The sequence below is a fragment of the Neoarius graeffei genome, chromosome 2 (genome assembly GCF_027579695.1).
Source record: "Neoarius graeffei isolate fNeoGra1 chromosome 2, fNeoGra1.pri, whole genome shotgun sequence".
NCBI lineage: Eukaryota > Metazoa > Chordata > Actinopteri > Siluriformes > Ariidae > Neoarius > Neoarius graeffei.
This window is the reverse complement of record NC_083570.1, coordinates 83951231-83973897: the sequence shown is the minus strand read 5'-3', so window position 1 is coordinate 83973897 and position 22667 is coordinate 83951231. Positions and strand designations below refer to the sequence as shown.

The 22667-nt window shown below is 41.9% G+C and overlaps 1 protein-coding gene across 1 annotated transcript in view; it reads right to left on the bottom strand.

Annotated features, from left to right (window-relative positions):
• The window catches only part of abtb2b (ankyrin repeat and BTB (POZ) domain containing 2b), a 125085-nt gene that overhangs the window by 33379 nt on the left and 69039 nt on the right, over positions 1-22667 (bottom strand). Inside the window, exon 3 of the mRNA XM_060915090.1 lies at positions 16840-17047. Within this exon, the coding sequence (XP_060771073.1) occupies positions 16840-17047 (208 nt within the window). The remainder of the gene's footprint in view (positions 1-16839; positions 17048-22667) is intronic.

Genomic DNA, 22667 nt, shown 5'->3' with positions numbered 1-22667 from the left:
CAAGAGTCTGTCAGTCTAATAAGACATATGCAAATGAAGCACACAGAGTGGAACGAGGTGCTCATTAAGGAAAGTAAGCATGTGCAAGGGAGATGAGGCTCATCAACAACAACAGAGGAGAAAAATAACACGCAAAGACACATGAAAGCTATATTTCGATACTGAAAAAAAAAAAAATGCTGATTGGGCCAAAAAAGACAAGTGTTTGTTCTGGGAATCAAGACAGTTTAAGAAGCATGTATCCAAAAAGAAAAAAAGAAAACATGGAGAAATGGGGAATATAAAGTAGCTTCCTGTTTGCTCTGATAGATTGGAAAAGTCAATAGGAATATAGCCTGCATAAACATTTCCAACTTTCTGAGTGGAAATTACGAGTACTACCAGGCAGCATTAGTCCTCAGCTGGGTTTTAATTTGGGGCCGAGTTTCTAAATTTAAAATTCAAACAAATGCAGACCTTCAATGGTCACGTCTCCGAAACACATACCTTAAAACATTTATGTATAATGCAGGGCTGGACAATGTGATGATATAATGTTGATATTTTAATAAATCGCACTATGATAAACTTATATGATTCATACATGTTTGTACCAAATGTTCTATTTCTCCTCTTTGCTCTGTTAAATAATTGATTCTTTGTAAAGGTTATATTTAACAGTTATTCCACGAAATCGAGTCATACATGAGCTGACAGCCGACAAAGCGTTTAGCGCCGAGTTGTCTATCATCCATGTACGATGAGATTGAGTGGAATAACTGTTTTATTCTATCCACATTCACTGGATTTTGAGAAACAGAGCATTTTATAAAATTATTTTTTGCAAATTCGATAAATAAAAACTTTATACAAAACATCCGACAAAATAATTTCCGCTTAGGCGGACTTCTTAAAAACCTATCGATGGCTGCATGAATTGACTTTAGTGTTGTTGTTTTTTTTTGTAGAAAGTGCCATCCTGCTGTCGTGCCGAGGTATAGAATAGCTTTAGACATTTATTTAATTCTTCCTTGGACATTTCAGTTGTCTCTCATCTCTCATCATCTCTAGCCGCTTTATCCTGTTCTACAGGGTCGCAGGCAAGCTGGAGCCTATCCCAGCTGACTACGGGCGAAAGGCGGGGTACACCCTGGACAAGTCGCCAGGTCATCACAGGGCTGACACATAGACACAGACAATCATTCACACTCACATTCACACCTACGCTCAATTTAGAGTCACCAGTTAACCTAACCTGCATGTCTTTGGACTGTGGGGGAAACCGGAGCACCCGGAGGAAACCCACGCGGACACGGGGAGAACATGCAAACTCCACACAGAAAGGCCCTCGCCGGCCCCGGGGCTCGAACCCAGGACCTTCTTGCTGTGAGGCGACAGCGCTAACCACTACACCACCGTGCCGCCGCATTTCAGTTGTGTAATTTTCAAACTTCTTTGAGCTTTTGAACCAGTCTAAAAAATATTCAACAAATTTTAATGCTTAAAGATGAAGAATGTAAACAAACTGACGAAATGACAGGAGCAATTTGTGAAAAATGCTATAATAATAATTCTTGAAAAATAAAAAAAATGATACGTTCTTACCATCAGATATTCATTCCATATTTTGTTGCTTTTTTTTGTATTTTGGGGGGGTTTTGTTTTCGAGTAGCTTTTATTTCGTCCTCGGTTGGTTCAGCAACACGCTCCGCCATTTTGTTTTTCTCTACTCACGGTATATGAGCTGATAGCCTAGTAGTAGAGTAGCCAATCAGAGCGTGTGATTGCTCATATCCGGTGAATGTGGATAGAAAAAAACATTTTATCATCTTCAGTAGCTGATTCATCCTGATTATGGTGGATCATGCTATAATATGTTTGCCATATTGCCCAACCCTACACTACAATATAACACTACGTTCACACTGCAGGCTGAAGTGACTCAAATCCGATTTTTTCGCCCATATGTGACCTGTATCCGATCTTTTATTGACAATATGAACGACACAGATCCGATTTTTTCAAATCCGACCCAGGCCGTTTGGATATGTGGTCCTAATTCCGATTCCTATCCGATCTTTTCATATGCGACTTCAGTCTGAACCGCCAGGTCGCATTCATCCGACTTACACGTCATCAACAAGCCACAAACGTCACTATTCTGCGCTGAAGTAGGTGGCGGGTCTCTCAAAAAAAGTTATAACAACATGGCTTTGATGTTCCTTTGAACGGAGGTTGCAGTCACTACCCCGCAGAACGCCTGAGCCAAAACCCTTGCCCTCTTCCTTCTCAACCTCCTCCTTAACATCAGGCTATTGTGCATGTTCTGGCTCCGTCGCAACAACAACTGCATCATCGCCAGGTACTCCATGCTGGCTACTGTCATACACAGGAAACTTTAGGTTACTTCCGTAAACACTGGCCATGCTCACTGCGTGTGACGTCGTCGTATCCTGCAATGCGCATGCGGAACACTTTTAGGTCGCTTTTCGTTCATACTGAGGATCACATACAAGTCGCATATATTTGTTAATGTGAACGATTTCACAAAAAAATCGGATTTCACAAAAAAATCGGAATTGAGCATTAAGCCTTGCAGTGTGAACTTAGTGTAAATGTTCTGTGATCAGGAAATCCTCTGTGATAGTGTTCTACAAAAAACAAACATCAAGTCTTACTCCAAGGGGTCATACTGAAACTAGAACCATCTGAAGTGCTAGATTTAACGTTTTCTCTAAGAGTGTTGTAATCTGCTGGAATTAACAGCAGACTTGGTCGGACTCGGACTCGAACTACACTATATTGCCAAAAGTATTTGCTCACCCATCCAAATTATCGGAATCAGGTGTTCCAATCACTTCCATGGCCACATTTGTATAAAATCAAGCACCTCGGCATGCAGACTGTTTGTACAGTTTGGAGCTGCCCCTTCCTCTTCCAACATGGCTGTGCACCAGTGCACAAAGCAAGGTCCATAAAGACATGGATGACAGAGTCTGGTGTGGATGAACTTGACTGGCCTGTACAGAGTCCTGACCTCAACCCGACAGAACACCTTTGGGATGAATTAGAGCGGAGACTGAGAGCCAGGCCTTCTCGTCCAACATCAGTGTGTGCGTTTACATGCACATAGAGAAAACCGAATTTCTGCCGTTGCTCGACTGAAATCGAAGTTCTAAATGGCATGGAAACACCTTAGCGGCTGAAATTGAACCGAACTTGATTCCTCGCAATCGAGCTACACGACCTAGATTATGCGATTTTTGCCGAGCTACTTAGTGCATGTAAACCCTATCGAGATACGTAATCGAGCTGCTTACTTCAGCACTGCCCCTTCCGGAAGTGACGAGTGACGAGACCACAAGCGGGAAACACGACAGCCTCGGTCGGAAAAAAAAAAAAAAAAAAACAGCCTCGGTCGGCATGACACTTCACCTTAGCCACCACTTTATTAGGAACACTTGTGTCTGGGCATGTACGCACCCATTTCCAATTAGTTGGTAAGTTATTAGCAGGTTAATGGTGATGATACACGGGGCAACTTTTTGGGCAATGTTGCCGGGCAATTGCGTTTTGACTCTTTTCTACTGAGATTGGGCAACATTGTTTCTTTATGAATGGTTTTGATAATCTCTGGCAACTTTTTGAGATAAGCCAATCAGAATGCGAGTATCGAGTCATGTGACCTCCGGTGAGGTTCGGATCAGAAATTTCAAACAAATATGGCGGCCGCTCAGTGTCAGTGGAGTGAAGAGATGGAGAGACTCCTCATCTGTTTTTACGCCGGCAAGTTGTTATTTTAATATTCTATATGGAGGACTTTACCTCACCAAAGCTCTAAAAAACAACAGACAGCTTGATTAAATGGTCACAGCAAAAATTAAGACATCGATTTTTTTTAGCTAACTGTAAACTGTCGTTGCTAACTGTTGTTGCCCATTGTTAGTTGCCCTGAAAAGTTGCCCTGTGTCTCACCTAGTTGCCCGTTGCCAGCAACATTGCTCGGCAACATTGCCCAAAAAGTTGCCCCGTGTATCATCACTGTAACAGTTAATATGTTCACCATTACAGATCAACTTCAACTTAGTGGCCATTTTATTAGGAACACTTCTGTTCGTACATACAAACTACAAACACTCTTCTTGTGAACACGTAACTGATAGCTTTGTTTATACTCACAGTGTTGCCAGATTGGGCGGTTTTAAGTGCATTTTGGCGGGTTTTGAACATATTTTGGGCTGGAAAACGTCAGCAGTATCTGGCAACGCTGCTCTTGAATAGCTCTTCATGACGACAACCGGAAGTGTACCAACACGATGGGGTGTGTAGCGCCACCTGTGGCTCGGGTGCACAATGCACCTCACACAATAGCTCGATTTCCTTGTGTGCATGTAGGATTGGATTTCTCTGGCACCCCTGCTGGGACCCTCAGCTCGATTACCGACAGCAGCTCGATTTGGATGTGCATGTAAACGCACTGAGTGTGTGACCTCACAAATGCACTTCTGGAAGAATGGTCAAAAATTCCCATAAACACACTCCTAAACCTTGTGGACAGCCTTCCCAGAAGAGTTGAAGCTGTTCTAGCTGCAAAGGGTGGACCGACGTCATATTGAACCCTATGGATTAGGAATGGGATGTCACTTAAGCTCATATGTGAGTCAAGGCAGGTGAGCGAATACTTTTGGCAATATAGTATATGTAAGTGAACATATCCTGTAAATGTTCTGCACAGTTCACTGCTGAATTCTCTCTAATGCAGTACATCACAAAAATGTGAGTGTGTGTGCTGAAGATACAGTGCGTGCCACTGTTAATGGCTTGTATGTGTTTTAAATGTATCTCTAAATTTGACCACATCATCTGGAAAAGAGTACAATGGCTTGATTGTGTGCGTGTCTGTGTGTAAGAGTATAAGATTGAAACCAGCGACAGGCACTACTGGAACGATCACATTAGCTGAAAGGACCACAGGGCTTCCACTTTCCATCTCTAAATGCAATTATTGATCCTTCAAACGCTCTCAGGCTTGGAAACAGCTCATCTAGAGTTAGCTTTGGTGTAATAAACCTACTATGTTAAAACGTTTGTCCTTCTCGCACCCTCACTAACACATACTCTCTCTCTCTCACACACACACACTTTTGATGAATGGTCCACTCTTGTGACCTGCTCCTATCTGAATGAAACTCAAGCAGTGTGAAACTCGAACCCTTCCAAACACTTCTAACCTTTGCTTTGTTCACTTGCCACAGGGCTACATTGCTATACATGGTTGGCATGTGTGAGCCCCTGGTGTTCTCACTCACTCGGCCCCTGGGTCACACCTCAACCACGACCCTCGCATCTGATTCTGGAGCTAAAGTTCAACGCCCTGAAATCCGAGTTGGTTCCATGGGCCACATCAAAGCCTGGTCGAGCATAGGGCTCTGAAACCGGAGAGCGCTCCATGCTAATTAGCCTCTCCTGCACTCACACAATGGATGGGTAATGGGGCTCTTGTTGGGAGCAGGTCACACTTCAGATGTGTGATTGTGATTAGACCTGAGCCACACATGCTCTGTATGTTCGCTGGATGTTTAGAACCTGCTATAACAGCTTTGAGTCATACGTTTCGAGCCGAAAACTCAGGATCCTGTGCCTCAACCTTTTTCCCCTTAAGTTCTTAAATTTCATGTGGTTTGGCAAAACGTGACGATTAATCCTTCCGTTATTTTTCTACAGAACGAGGAGCTTAGATTATTTGCTTAAAGTTAAGGCTAGACACAAACAGCTCAGACCAAAAAATGTATTTCAGCCAGAGCCGTCAATGCTGACAAGGCTTCTTTGGGTTTATTCTCTCAGACGTTCCTAAAGCATGAGGTGCGCTTCTCTGTTACAGCTTAAAGGAGATATGCAGAACCTTTATTTTTAAATACATTTCTGAGTGGATAGTATCTCCATCCTTGACTCTTGTATGCTGCATAAATGGGAATTAAAAAACATATTTTTGAGAGTTAAAATCGACCGCAAAGTTGGCGTTCGAGCTGCCCCGCTGAGCCAGCCAGCCCTGAGTGGGTGACGTCACAGTGGTAACCGGTTTTAAGGCCGAGGCCTTTGACAGCTATAGACCAAAGTCATATAAATAAAAACTTATGGTGAAAGTAAGAAATACCGGGCGGCACGGTGGTGTAGTGGTTAGCGCTGTTGCCTCACAGCAAGAAGGTCCGGGTTCGAGCCCCGTGGCCGGCGAGGGCCTTTCTGTGTGGAGTTTGCATGTTCTCCCCGTGTCCGCGTGGGTTTCCTCCGGGTGCTCCGGTTTCCCCCACAGTCCAAAGACATGCAGGTTAGGTTAACTGGTGACTCTAAATTGACCGTAGGTGTGAATGTGAGTGTGAATGGTTGTCTGTGTTTATGTGTCAGCCCTGTAATGACCTGGCGACTTGTCCAGGGTGTACCCCGCCTTTCGCCCATAGTCAGCTGGGATAGGCTCCAGCTTGCCTGCGACCCTGTAGAACAGGATAAAGCGGCTAGAGATATTGAGATGAGTAAGAAATACCGTTACCGACTTGCTCAACTAAGACTGATTTGACTTCATTGATTGTGGGTTGACTCTCATTAAAACAGGATAGGTGTTATAACTTATGCAACATACATGTACATGCATGCGTTTTCACTGATAAAATGTAAAAGGCGAATTAAATAATCAGATGAACTGAGACAATCACATTCTGAAGCAAATTAAATAATCTTATTAACTTAAACACACAATACATTAATACAAAATTAACTTAAACACACAATACAAGTTACATGTATTAATCTATTGCCGCTATTGCCGCTTTTCCACTACCAACGCGGCTGAGTTGGGTTGAGCCATGCGGTGCTGAGTTGGGCTGAGTCGAGCTGAGTGGGGCTGTTGGAGTTGCATTTCGACTACAACCGCGCTGAACCGTGCTGGCTGGAAGTGGGTGGACACATTGGGTGGAGTTAGCGAAAGTGGGTGGACGTCACGTGATGTCGTTAGGCGGCGCAAACAGTGACATCAGTGACCTTTTAAGCGGTAGTCTCACGACCCGGATAGTAAACAACAAACATGGAGGACATGGAGTCGTTAGTGTTGCTGGTCTTGGTGCTGTGGCTTGTTGTCACCGACAACGCCAACAGATACTGGCAAGAGCGTATAGATGAGGCGAGGCGCATAAGGGTTCAGAAATTCTCGTAATTCGTAATTCTTCTTCTTCCGGGTTTACGGTGTTTACAGATCCCAGCGTGCTCGCGGGGTGTGTGAGGGCATGTGAGGACACTCCTCCTCACCAATCAGTGCACAGGGGAGTGCCTCCTCACGCCCCTAGCCCCACTCGGCTCGGTTTGGCTCGCTTCAGCCCCACTCCAAAACCGTGCGAGTTTTGGGTGCTGAGTAAGGCTGAAGCGAGTTGAGTCGTGCTGCTCTGAGGTAGTCGAAACGCGAGCCGTGTCGGGCTGAAGTGAGCTGAAGTGAGCTGAAAAAGGGTAGTGGAAAAGGGCCATAAATGCAGGTAAACAAGGAGTGTTGTTGTTTTTGTTGTTTTGTATCCAAATGAGGGTCGCAGCTTACCCATCTGTGTTCTCGCTTCTTGAAGGCCGACCTTGTGGCCGATTGTTTTTGAAACAATCTGACTTTCAGTTGTTCGTTCAGTTCTCCGTTCATTCGCTTGTTCCACGTAAGGGCAAGATGGCAGCAATATCCAGCGGAGAAATCAGACGGCTGCTCCACTCATTCTCCATTTTCCCCAAACGGAGTACTCCGCCATTACTGCTCAGCTCAGGCAATTACTAAAACCTGGGATGGGACGTCACCGGTTTTAGCAACAACCACGGGGAGGTCACTGCCCGAGTGATAATATGTCATGTCCCGTTCCGTCCTGGGTTTTACCAACAACCCTCACGCTCTGGGGGAACTGGCGCAACTGAACTTACTTTCCTTTTAAAATAAATAAATAAATACTTTCCTTTTCTTGTAGTTTTATTTACTTGTTGGTACTGCACCCTCTTTCAGTATGGGCTTATAGCCAACGCTCCTCAACAGATCAGAGGTCTCGTAGGAGTCCTCAGTAAAATGTGCAGAGCAGAGGAGAGACCACTTCGTAGGCGCTCAATGTGCCCGTGAACTTCTCGCAAAACGCGTCCAAATCTTTGCAGTTTGAACATTCTTGGGCCATGAATGTAACGTAAATCCACCTTCTGTCGTGTTACTGTATCAGCCAGCAACACATCTACGTGGCATGGCGATAAATTAGCTCAAAATGGAGGATCGGAGTTGCAGTCAGCTCTGTGTTTTAGTATAGCGGAAATGGCGATGAGACCGATAGACTTCCTGCTGTGACATTACAGACATCAAGGTAATTCATTCAGACCGCTACCTATATAAATCACTTTAATCGTAAAAATTACTATATCAGATTTATAGTTAACGCTTAAAACTATTCCTGTGCCGTTCCTGAGGTCTCAAGGCATTTATAAATGAAAGTGAGGCCATGGTTCTGCGTATTTGCTTTAAGCTTTCTGTTACTGTTTGTTCAGAGTTGCATATGGGTGTCTCCCATACACAAACGCCATGAGCGTATTCAGTACACTGTATTTCTCTAGTCAACACTGATTTGTCTTCTAAATAATGTTTTTCATGCATCTCACTTAAACTGCCCTTTAGGATTGGGTAATGCTGCCACCTCATAGCTCCAGGGTCCCTGGTTTGATACTGAGCTCGGCTTACTGCCTGTGTAGAGTTTCACATGTTCTCCCATGTCTGCATGGCTTTACTCCGGGCTCTGGTTTCCTCCAACCTCCTAAAAACACACTGGTAGGTGCACTGGCTACATTCAATTGGCCTAGGTGTAAATGTGAGTGTGCGCCCAATCCAGGGTGTGTTCTATCTCCACACCCAGTGTTCTGGGAACTGGCTCTGGATCCAAAGTAATTTCTGAAGATGAATAAATCTTTTTTTTTTTCATTAGTCTCTTTCAGTTAATGACGAGCTTAAGATGATCCTGAATGAGCTACGTGACTGAAAGGAAGAAAACTGAGTCAACATGACATGTATCCACAACATGGAGGAAAAAAGGCAGCAGTGGTTCCATTCGGACTATCTGTTAAGTCTGAGCTGAGACTAAAGATATTCGCTGGCTCATTATTAATTAGCCAGATATTAAGACTAAGTATCAGAGTTTCAGTCTATTTCTCTGCTAATTACAATACAATTTACTTTAAAACATAACATTAAAAATTAGAGCAGTAAAGAAACCACTACTGTACTGACTTGATCAACAAGCTGGACAACTTGAATAGTGCTGGATTGTTCATTATGGGTTTACATAAAGCTCCCAACATACAACCCCAATTCCAGAAATGGTGGGACACTGTGAAAAACATGAATAAAAACAGAATGTGAAGATTTGCAAATCATGGAAACCCTATATTTCATTGAAAATAGGATAATCATAAATCATTAATGCTGAATGATATATACATGTTTCAGAGCAATATGCCACCATCCAGACAAAATCTTTTTCAGGGAAGGCCTTCCTTCTTTCAGCAAGACAATCAGTACGTTTACATGCACATCCAAATCGAGCTGCTGTCGGTAATCGAGCAAAGGGTCCCAGCAGGGGTGCCAGAGAAATCCAATCCTACATGCACACAAGGAAATCGAGCTATTGTATGAGGTACATTGTGCACCCGAGCCACAGGTGGCGCTACACGCCCCATCGTGTTGGTACACTTCCGGTTGTCGTCATGAAGAAGAGCTATTCAAGAGTGTAAACAAAGTTATCAGTTCCGTGTTCTCCATTGCGCGTTTTTCTCCCGTCCATGAATTTTAATATATTCAACTCCTTAAGCTGAATGAGCATGAACTCTGTCTCCTCATTGCTCCAGAAGTGCACGTTTCTGCTCGCCATTTTCTCTTCTTCGTTTGTTCCTCCTGACCTCTTCTGCTGCTCGCTACTACTGTTGTCATGCCGACCGAGGCTGTTGTGTTTCCCGCTTGTGGTCTCGTCACTCGTCACTTCCGGAAGGGGCAGTGCTGAAGTAAGTAGCTCGACTACGTAGCTCGATAGGGTATACATGCACTAAGTAGCTCGGCTACAATCGCATAATCTAGGTCGCGTAGCTCGATTACGAGAAATCAAGTTCGGTTCAATTTCAGCCGAGCTAAGGTGTTTCCATGGCATTTAGAACTTCGATTTCAGTCGAGCAACGGCAGAAATTCGATTTTCTCTATGTGCATGTAAACGCACTCATAGCCAAACTGCTTTCTGCACATATTAAAGGAGAACTGAAGTCATTTTTAAACTTGCTTTATTTCTTAATTAACATGTTATTCAATTATGCTTTAAGTTTTAGTAACCTTATACCGTGACTCGTATTGGCAACTAATTGCAATTACTGTAAATATTATACTTATCGGCCTAGTCGGTTTTTAGCCATGTTGAATTTAGTTTGTTTGGTCCACGGCAGGCATCACTTATCCACACGAGACTTGTGCAAAACTTCAAAACGTGAAGCGTCAGCCAGGTGTCAGTGCCGTCATTTTGAAAACTGTTTTCCAAATGAAATATTGCACAAAAACGAGTTTAAATGATGATTACTGCCTACTTTTTTCAAACTTTCCTGACTGCTCTCAAAACAAACAAAACTTCCGGCTTGATTACGTCAGCATTCGAAAGAGGGCACCCACGTCTTTTCACAATGTTGGCAGATGTTGGTCACTTTGATTTCCGCTGTACGTTTTACTTCCATCCTACAATGTCTCGCACAGGTCTCAGCGAATCTCATTTATGGCCATTGCTTTGACATATGGACCGATATATTACATAGCATATTTCAAACACTCATAACTTGCTATAGCAGTGACAAAATAGCTATCAAAAATGCTTTCCGATATTTAATAAAATTAGATAAATAGAATTTTGATAATAAAAAAATTTGACTTCAGTTCTCCTTTAAAACTGCATGGCTCTGTAGTAAAAGAGTCCAGGTGCTAAACTGGCCTGCCTGCAGTCCAGACCTGTCTCCTATTTAAAACATTTGGTGCATTATGAAGCGCAAAATACGGCAAAGGAGACCCCGATCTATTGAACAAACGAAATTGTACATCAGGCAAGAATGGGACAATATTTCTCTTTCAGAACTACAGCAATTGGTCTCCTCCGTTCCCAAACCTTTACAGTGGTTGTTAGAAGTAAAGGCACTGGCGGCTCGTTAATAGGGGCGATTTGGGCGACGCACTCCCAAACAGGGAGGGAGATTTTTTTTTTTTATCTACTCCTACTACCAACAGTAATGTCATTGTCCAATCAGGCTAAGGTCGCGCCTGGTGTAGCCACGCCCTTTTGGGGCGATTTCTGTCAGGTTCAGATTTGCCCCAAAATCTCCCATTGACACTAATGGTACGTACGTTTTTTTTCGAAAATCATGCTCCCAATACATTTTCTATTAGGTTTTATGTGCTCGCACAAGCAGCGTGCTTACATCATACGCCTGTTGCGCCGCGCAAGTGTTGCCAAATTGGTTTTAAGTGCATTTTGGCGGGTTTTGAACATAATTTTGGGCTGGAAAACGCAACTTGCGCGGGAAATGTGTGAACATTCTATGAAGATGGTGGCGAGTGTTGAGTGCAACAATATGATAGCGTCTCTGAAAGAAGTTCCCTTTAGTCGTCGTACCAATGAGGAGAGAACGGCAATCAAACAGCGAGGACCTCCTAGACCGAATTTAAACATCAAGCAAGTGTCTACGAAGGGGGAGAAGACCTACTCAAGAGGTTTTAACAAGAACTGGTACCACCGGAAAACTTGGCTAGCTGGCTGTGATGTAATCAATGCTCTTTTTTGCTACCCTTGCGTTCTCTTCCACCCTGGAAGTAGCACAGCAGACGGTACAGTGATATCTGATATTTGAATTTACTAGGCAAAAGTTGTTTTTGTGTGTGTGTGTGTGTGTGTGTGTGTGTTTTACCAATGGCAGTTTAACATTGCCATGCTTGGAATATTTCAGTAGCCTCAAGTTCTCTCTGACTTGGTGTAAATTAAGCATATTTTCAGTTTTTATATATTGTACAGTATATGTGTTCATTGGAGCCAGCAGCACCTTTTTTCCAACTTGTTAAGCCAAGTTGCACTGACTACAAAACCTTGTGTAACCTTGTGTGTATATAGCTAAATAACTAAAGCCTTTTGTGTTCATTGACATGCTTGTAATACTTTAAATTTCCTTTTAAGGCATGGCTTTCTGGAGGAATTCTTGGGGGAAAAAAACTGCAGAATTTATTTAGAATTATTTGTTGTTAAAATGGTGCAATTCCATATAAAAAACACATAATTAAGCTGCACATGTTTGTTTGATGGTTATGCTTTTCTTCATCTTTTTCAAAACTTAAATAAACACTTGTTTTGGATTTATATCCTGCCACTTTAATTGCATTCTTTAGAACTGAAGAAATTAGAATATGTTTCTAATTAAGAATTTGTGTCTACTTATTATAGAATACTGGAATAATATGAGAAAATAAATGAGTAATGTAATATTAATTGATTGTGATGCCAAATGTTTTGCTTTGAAGGCTTCACAATGAATCTTCCTTAGTTTTAGCCTGGCAAGCCAGACTAAATGTGAATATTTGCCACTCGTAGGCAAAAATATTTTTGGCTGCTAGGCGGGTGGGTCTAGTTTACTAGGCTACCTTAGTTTGCCACCTTTAACTTGTTTAGTGTTGCCACCTAGTGGAGAGAAGAGATATTGTCTATATTGATATCTGAATTTACCAGGCAAAAACAAGTTCGGCCAATTGATTTGCTACCTAGGTCAATTTACTTCAGTCCTGTGGACATTTACGGTCCGTGTAGACATAACGGGGGAAAATTGCCCCCCCTGAAAAAAAATTCAGGAGCCGCCACTGAGTAAAGGTGATGCAGCACAGTGGTAAACATGCCCCTGTCCCAACTTTTCTGAAACATGTTGCTGACATCAAATTCCAAATGAGCATATATTTTTCAAAAAATAATAACATTTCTTACTTTCAATATTTGATATGCTGTCTTTGTACTATTTTCAATGAAATATCGGGTTTCCGTGATTTGCAAATTATCGCATTTTGTTTTTATTTACAGTTTACACAACATCTCAACTTTTTTTGGAATTGGGATTGTGTAGAAAGGAGTAGGAGTGTGGGATTTGAATGGATGTTTATATACAGGGTTAGTCAAAATTATGTTCACACTAATGGATTATTTTTCTCCTGCAGATAGACGTACGCCATGGGTGACAGATTAAATGGTACTGTTGCTCGCTGGATTTTGTGTGTTGAACGCGATGGCGAACAGGTTGAGAACGTCCTGTAAATCATCTTGCACATATGATGTATGTTTTGTGAATAAATGGTTTCTACCATTTAAGTGTTAACATAATTTTGACTAACCCTGTAGTTTACACTTCACTCACATGAGTCACAGTCTCATGATGCTGATGTAAACTGAAACACTGGTTTCACAGGTATGAGATTCATTTACAATGCTTGAGAAATGCTTTCAGTGTGAATCGGCCCATACTGTTTGTTCAGTCTTATAAGTTGCACTACGTTTTATTATCCGATATATGCATATGCATTTATGATGGGTTGACAATTTTTGTTCGAATCGATCAATATCTCTTTTGCCAGTAAGCAGGCAGCATGTGTGAGCTGTATGTCTACAGGCAGACAGAGGGTCAGTGTGTCATCTGTTACTTTCAGCCTCTCGTTCACTAAGAGCTCCTCTTCACCCCTCTGACCCCTCTCTGCCTGGCCTTTTCTTTTTTCTGTCTCGCTCTCCATCCTCTTGATAACAGACATGCACGTTGCCTTGGGCTGTTGTAAAACATCCGTGTGTCACAGTAACCTCAGCCTATGACAGGAAGACCCTGAACAGTGCCGTTACAATTACTGAGCTGTGTCAGGACCACACAGTGTGCCAGAAAGAGAGACTGGGTTGAGTTTCAAACAAAGCTTTAATAACTTTTTTAATAGCACTAGGAGCACACAGGGGAATCTAGAATAAGGAGCCAGGCCTTGAGTTGAGGCAATGCCAGGGCAGAGGAACTGCCTGCTTTTCATTCTACTACCACACACACACACACTCTCGGCAGCTTTGCTGTAAATCTCTTCTGGTGATGGTGGTGTTATCATGAAGATGTTGAGCTCTTTGAAGTGGGCTGCTGTTGCACCTTTGTTATTTTCCACTCGAGTTTGTTGTTTAGATTGTGGTTGCTGCGCAGCACCAAGGCCAGCTGTGGCTAACACATGTTACACTCTGGCCTGAGCCCAATTATCAGACATATATGTGTGTGTATGCTATCAAAACATTTAGGCTACATCCACACGACAACGGCAACGAGATGTTATTAAAAAAAATATCGCGTCCACATGGGCAACGATCAGTAAAATATCAGGTCCATATGGCAACGCAACGCTTGCTGAAAACAATGCAATACACATGCCACACCTCTAGGGGCGCTGTAAGACGGTCCCTTCGGAGACACCAGAACAATAGAAGAAGTAAGGACGCATGCGCATAAACTATTATGCGCGAGACTTCATATTAGCCACAAAGTCAGAAAAATCTGTTCGTAAAATTACATTATAATGACCAAATACAATGAAAAGTATTTTTCCAGTCTCACCTGTGAAAGGTAATCCCATGTGATCTCGTTTGGATGGTAAACCTGTTGGTACAGTTAAACGCAGCACATGAATGAGGCATCTTTATTCTCCGCTTTGACCCATCCAATATGGCGGCGGGGATGACGTATGATTCTACGCGGAAGGCGGCGTCTTTAATGGTCCGGAATAAATTGAATGCTACACGTTGATGGATTAATTTGTTCTTCTACGCTCTTTTTGAGGAATGTATTGTAGGACTTAAACCAACATCTGAAGAGGTGAGATCGCTCCTTTTTTCCCCTATTTTTGCTGGCGGGATTGACTCTTCCCTAAGGGCTATTCTCTCTCTCTCTCACTTTGCACCATTACACAATAAATATTCACAGTGAAAATATTTTGTAAGCGCGTTTCATGAACCAAGTTATAGGATTTGTTGACAACTCGCATCGAGTTCATTACACTTCTACCCGGCGTGAAGTACTCACAGTCATGTGGTTGTGGCGTCATCGTAAACAAATCCGTTCTACTCATCCAGACGACTTCGCAACGGCAACGTTGCCAGATCTTTCCACTCTGGAACCCATTCTCAAAAGATTGCGTTTTGGGGCACCCAAAACGCCGGTGCCGTGTGGACGCCAGGCCGAAACGATAAACAATTGTATCGGATTCACCTGAATCCGTTGCCGTGTGGACAGGGCCTTAGAGAGGCTGATGGTCATTAACAAACAGCATGCAAATGCTAACAATCATCAAGACCATCAAAGGATGGACTTCGCTCTCGAGCACTTGGGCGTCAGGCACCTGGTGTAATCAAGCATGAGGAAGGTGAATGTGTGCAGGCTGCTTTAGTGATTCTGTTTGGATTTAGGTTTGGCAATGGCGTGAGCTTTAGCGCAAAAGCTTTGTAATTGGAGTTAGGATTTAGGGTTTAGAGTTAGGCACAAATGTACACCATGTGGAGCAGTAAACTCTAGTCATTAAACTGTACTGCTGCTGACAGGTTAATCGCGGCTTTTTTTGGGAAGAGCTCTCCCATTGTGTTCAGGGATGAAAACCTTTTACTCCTTCTCTTAAGGAACACAGCAGATGAGGGACAGTCTGCTATAGAGCCTCCTTCTTGATCTGACAGTAACGTCTGGATCCTCTTGTTTTTCCTCTTTAAAAATCCCAATGCTCATATCCAAAGAATCTATGCAAAGGGTTACAGTATGTCGAGCTTACCTGCTTTCACTACTCTTGCTGCTCTTTTTCTTACAGCATTATAGTGCATTCATAAGGATTTTTCGTTGCGCGTCAAAAATGCTCCTCGTGTCTATTTCAATGAGTACAATGTGGTGACAGACAACATGCACCAACACGTGCTGCTTTCACTCCGTCGTATGTAAAGAAAAAGTTTACCAGAGCTGAACTTGTAACAATACAAACTCTTGGCAATGAGACAGTGTAGGAGGAGCTCCAGACATTTACATGAAACAAACAAACAAGCAAACAATTTCAATCACTGCCTATAGCAAACCCGCAACACTCAATGGATCTTCTGATGGATTCCGAAAAGAAAGTATTAGAAGGGTACTTGGCTCACGTTGCCCACATACAAGAACAATAATGCACCCCTTGCCCTTAAATTCAATAAGAATAATTGCTTGATGGGCAACATGCCTTAATACATGCCTCATTTTGCTCCCTTGCCCATTCAAGTGTTTAAAAATGTCTGGATTAAAAAAGAAAAAAGAAAAAAAAAAGAGTTTTGATGGAATGCACTCTGATGTGGCCATGCATCAGCCAATAGAACATGATGTAGGCGGAGTTTCAATCACTCACACCAAACTAATCATGCTTGTCAAGACAAAGTAGAAAAATTTAACCCAAAATCATGCCTACGATGCACTATAACTGCTGAAAAATATGTGTTAATGTTGCCTTACTTGAGATGATACAGCTTCCTCTGCACCGATGATATCCTACATTCCACCCAAGTGTGAAAACGAACCACCTCAGACAGAACCCTACTAAGCACATAAGTGAGCGAAGTACCACAACAAAGGCATAGAAATGGGGAATTAAGGAGGTCTTCACAGCTCCACCATATCATTACCACCTCTAAAATCTCCTCCAGGCTATGTGGTTTCTCCCACTTCATATGTACATGAATAGGGCCATCAGGTGCCAATTAGTGCAGCCTGATGGGGAAGAGGTGCTCTGGGACCTACCTCTCTTTGCTCAGGGCCATTTTGGGTGGCTCCAGGTTGGGATTCTCCATGGACTCCATCTGAGGGCAGCGCAGGAAGTAGTAGAGTGTGTGCAAGGCGTCCGGAGACCAAGAGACGGGCTGCTGGCGGACATGGCGAGCTGGACTGACTCCAACCCGCACTGAGCCCAGGCGCTGCATGTGGTGCATGGCCCGTGACACAAGATCACCTGATCAGATGGAACAGAACATGTTCACAAACATGGGACTTCATATATAATAAGTTTTAAAAAGCACACTGTGTCATTCACAAACCATTCAAATATGCAATAAGTTTATCCAAGTTAACAATAAGTATACTAAGGTATACTTGATGAAAAGTACACCAAGTGTACAATACTGTATATTTGCAGTTAATTTTGATATATACCTAACAATACTTGTAAAGAGTACACTGCTTATAAACAGTTATTCCATGAAATCGAGTTGTACATGAGCTGATAGCCGACAAGGTGCGTAGCTGAAGCTGCTGGATAGTAACAAGAGTGCTCTGAGAGCGGAATATCCCCCACCGGCAACTATGCCATAACTCTGGTAAAATGCAACTGAATTGAACGAAATTGTAATATGCGTATTACTGACATATAACAAATAATCCTGCCAAGTTTTGTGAAATTCCTCCAAAAATTGTGAGAGTTGATTTCAGAAGGTGAGTACCCTTCCTGGGATGGACGGATGGACAGACATTGCCACGACATAATCCCTCTTCGGGCCTTTCTGCCAGCAGGGAATTAAAAATTGTGAGAGAAGTTGATTTCAGAAAGCAAGCACACCTTGATGAAATTGCCAAAGTAAAAGTTTGTTAATAATCAAGGGCATAACTCTGGTAAAATTTGCCCAAATTAAACGAAATTTCAATATGCGTATAACTGTGTCATATAACAAAGACTTTTGCCAAGTTTGGTGAAATTCGTCCACAAACTGTGAGAGGAGTTGATTTCAGAAGAATGTACACCCTCGTGAAATTGTCAAAGGACAAAGTTAATTAATCAAGGGTCAAAACTCAGGTAAAATTTTCACAAACGAAATTAAATCGCAATATGCGTATTACCGTAATATAACAAGGCCTTTTTGCCAAGCTTCGAAAAATTCGTTCAAAAATTGTGAGAGGAGTTGATGTCAGAAGCATACCTGTCAACCCTCCCGTTTTTCCTGGGAAATCCCTTATTTTGACTTATTTCCCGCTGTCTTCCCGTTTTTTTATTTTCCCGAAAATATCCCGTATTTTCACATTATATAAAAGTCCCGTATTTTCACAATATAAAAATGTTGGTAGGTCCAGAATTCATGACCCGCCTCTGACAGGAGTTTACAGCAGGAAGTCGCGCCATGAATTCACGTCCCCTGGAGGCAAGGCTGAACAAATGATTAGGTCCAGTATTGCCAGATTGGGCGGTTTCCCTCCCAAGTTGGGCGGTTTCAAGTGCATTTTGGCGGGTTTTGAACATATTTTGGGCTGGAAAACGTCAGCAGTATCTGGCAACACTGATTAGGTCTGAGGTGAAGATGGCGATGCTAATAGCTAAGAAAAACATTAGCCTCTCTTTCTTTGATGATTTCAACAAGTGCGTGGCTGGAATGTTCCCAGACTCTTCCATGCAAAGAAATTTTCCATGGGGAAAACGAAAGCCTCCCAAATAATCAAAGGTAAGCTACACATGTTTACATTAAGTATGTCCTGGCTAAGACCTCATAAATAGCCTAGTGTAAACTAATTGGTGTATTAACTGTTTTATCCACTCATTGTCTATTTTACTTAGCCATTTTAAATCACTCTTGGTTTAATATCTTATATTACTCTTTATCTCTTTATTACTCTATCTATCTATCTATCTATCTATCTATCTATCTATCTATCTATCTATCTATCTATCTATCTATCTATCTATCTATCTCTGTCTGTCTGTCTGTCTGTCTGTCTGTCTGTCTATCTATCTATCTAGTGGTCCGAGGCCATGATTATGGTAAAACCATAATAAATTGCAATGGAATTGAATTTATTGACTGGTTATATAATGACCTTTCTTATTTTAACATAAGATACGTTTTTTTAGCCCTTAATTTGGGAAATAACTGGTACCACTGAAAGCAAATAAAAATAAATGTATAGTTTATTCACAAATGCACTCTATAAACCATAAGCATATGGAGTTTGGGTCTTGGCTATCACCAACATGCACCAGAGTACAGGAAATCACAAATACTAGATAGAAAATTGCCCCCATTCAACTACACACCCACTTTTGGTGAAGGGTATGACTTTCCGAAATTTTCCCTTATTTTGAGTTAAAAATCTGGGAAATATCCCTTTTTTTCAAACCTCAAAGTTGACAGGTATGGTCAGAAGGCAAGCACACCTTCATGAAATTGTGACAGTACAAGGTTGTTAATCAAGGGCCGTAACTCTGGTAAAATGCGACCGAATTGAACAAAATAACGATATGGGTACTACCGACATATAACACTGCCTTTTACCAAGTTTGGTGAAATTCCTCTAAAAATTGTGAGAGGAGTTGATTTCAGAAGGAAAACACACACTCATGAAATTGTCAAATTATAATTTTGTTAATTAGGGCTGGAACTGTGGTAAAATGTGACCGCATTTAACGAAATTATAATATGCGTATTACCGACATATAACAAAGAATCCTGTCAAGTTCTGTGAAATTCCTCCAAAAATTGTGAAAGGAGTTGATTTCAGAAGGTGAGCACCCTTCCCAGGACAGATGGATGGACGGACATCGCCACAACATAATCCCCCTTCGGGCCTTTCGGCCAGCAGGGGATAAAAATTGAAATTGAAGATAGTAACAAAGCTGAACACGTGGAACCATACCTGAGGCCCTAGAGACTGCCAAATATATATTATACATACACCATCAGCCGAGTATTATTTTACTTTTACTTAATGTACAGTTAAAAACTTCCTTCTGAGTGCACTCATTCAGTTAGTTATACAGTTCCACAATAAATTATGGCGTCCTCTGGAATTACAAAAGGTAAGACGGATTCTTTTGTAAAGTCCTGTTCAGACGATATAAGATTTCCAGACATATGTCTGTTGCCGGAGGACGTGTGTACTGATTATGATCTATTCGCAAGGGATAAGTGATCTCTGTCTAAGGCCCTGTCCACACGGCAACGGATTCAGGTGAATCCGATAAAATTGTTTATCGTTTCGGCCTGGCGTCCACACGGCACCGGCGTTTTGGGTGCCCCAAAACGAAATCTTTTGAGAACGGGTTCCAGAGTGGAAAGATCTGGCAACGGCGCCGTTGCGAAGTTGTCTGGATGAGTAGAACGGATTTGTTTACGATGACGTCACAACCACATGTGCTTCACGCCAGGTAGAAGTGTAACGAACTCGATGCGAGTTGTCAACAAATCCTATAACTTGGTTCATGAAACGTGCTTACAAAATATTTTCACTGTGAATATTTATTGTGTAATGGTGCAAAGTGAGAGAGAGAGAGAGAGAGAGAGAATAGCCCTTAGGGCAGAGTCAATCCCGCCAGCAAACATAGGGAAAAAAGGAGCGATCTCACCTCTTCAGATGTTGGTTTAAGTCCTACAATACATTCCTCAAAAAGGGCGTAGAAGAACAAATTAATCCATCAACGTGTAGCATTCAATTTATTCCGGACCATTAAAGACGCCGCCTTCCGCGTAGAATCATACGTTATCCTCGCCGCCATATTGGATGGGTCAAAGCGGAGAATAAAGATGCCTCATTCATGTGCTGCGTTTAACTGTACCAACAGGTTTGCCATCCAAATGAGATCACATGGGATTACTTTTCACAGGTGAGACTGGAAAAATACTTTTCATTGTATTTGGTCATTATAATGTAATTTTACGAACAGATTTTTCTGACTTTGTAGCTAATATGAAGTTTCGCGCATAATAGTTTATGCACATGCGTCCTTACTTCTTCTATTGTTCTGGTGTCTCCGAAGGGACCGTCTTACAGCGCCCCTAGAGGTGTGGCATGTGTATTGCATCGTTTTCAGCAAGCGTTGCGTTGCCATATGTACCTGATATTTTACTGATCCGTTGCCCATGTGGACGCGATTTTTTTTAATAACATCTCGTTGCTGTTGTCGTGTGGATGTAGCCTAAGACGCGAGTGTGCACCCTGTACACGTTTTAGCTACACACATTCATTTTATTACAAACTGACTGCTTTGAGCTTCATATTAAGCACTTTTAGGACTTGTGGTTGTGCAGCTTGCATATAATTAGTTGGTCACATGACATGATCATAACATATAGGTAGTCTGTACAATACCCTGTCTAAATTAAATTACATTACAGGCATTTAGCAGACACTCTTATCCAAAGCGACATACAACAAACCCAGAGCAACCTGGGGAGCAGTTGGGTTTTAGGTGCCTTGCTCAAGGACACTTCAGCCATTCCTGATGGTCCAGGGAATCGACCCAGCAACCTTTTTTGTCCCAAAGCTGCTTCTCTGACCATTAGGCCATGACTTCCCGTAAATTCCCAGATTGAGAACTGTTGCTTCTATGACACGTCCTTTTAAACTTGGTCTATATTTTATTGTTTTGCTTCCGGTAAACTGGTTCCAGTTTGTATTCGGTGTGTGATGACAGAAAAGAGCGCTTCCAATATTGTGTCTTTATTCTGAAGAAAAAGCTCAGATCATCTTTTCTCACAGCATATAATGGAATTTTTACCAACATGTCAATTAAACCAGGATATACAGTATGTTACTTGGGATTACCTCCACTCGTCATTTTAAGGTCTAGCTACAGTTTGTGATTTAAAAATGTAAAGTAATAAGTACATGGATAGAATACTAATAGTGTATTTAAAGTATTATTCAGAGTAAACTCAACAATATATACTTATAAGTATTGGCTTTGTTCCAATTCAGCCCAAAATAAGTGTACAAGTTATACATGGATGGTATATAAAGTAGTAAACTTTATATGGATTTAATGCTCATGCTGTAAAAAGTTACTAAAAAAGCATACTATAATTTCATCAGGGTATTTCCGGACAAGGGTATTCATCCCTGTGGCTGACTTTAGTTCATTACGCCTGTCAGTTTTCACCTAATATACAGTATAACGATAACCAAATAACAACCGGATACAGTATAGCTCTTTATCTGACTGGCGACTAAATATGGACAGGTTCTTCAGAACCGAGTAAGTGCCAGGACACAGTGATTAGATAAAAAAGGAACAAATCCAAATAAGGTTACGAGTTCACCTCCCAGTTACGTCATGTCCCACTACACTGATTACCAAAACCTGATTACATCAAGTGGAATAGGTTAGGTATGTGAAATTAACCACTAAATCTAATCAGAAATGATTCAATAAGCATGACATGAAACCTAATACAACAAGCCTGACACTGAACTCTTCTTATTACACACTAACGCTATGATGCTACTTCATCGTTGGCTACAATACATCAATACAGCAAATGAGTATATAAGCAAAATAGAAACATTTTCTTCCAAATATTAAGTTCAGAACCAACGCCACACACCTATGGTTCATTTCCTCCCCTCGCTCTGCATACTGTTTGGGTACACATCCAAATTCCTGCATTAACATTTGGAAAAACTGAAGTGGAATTTTTTTTTTTTTTTTACAACTTGCTCGTTCATTAGGACAGAGGACGAGTGTTTGAGCTCTATGGGACAGTAAAGCTTATGAGCTGTAAATCAGGACCTGGTTAAGGAACCACAGATGGACCATTAAAAGCATCAAGAAACAAACAGAGTCACAAAAGAAGCAATTAGTGAGAGCTAGG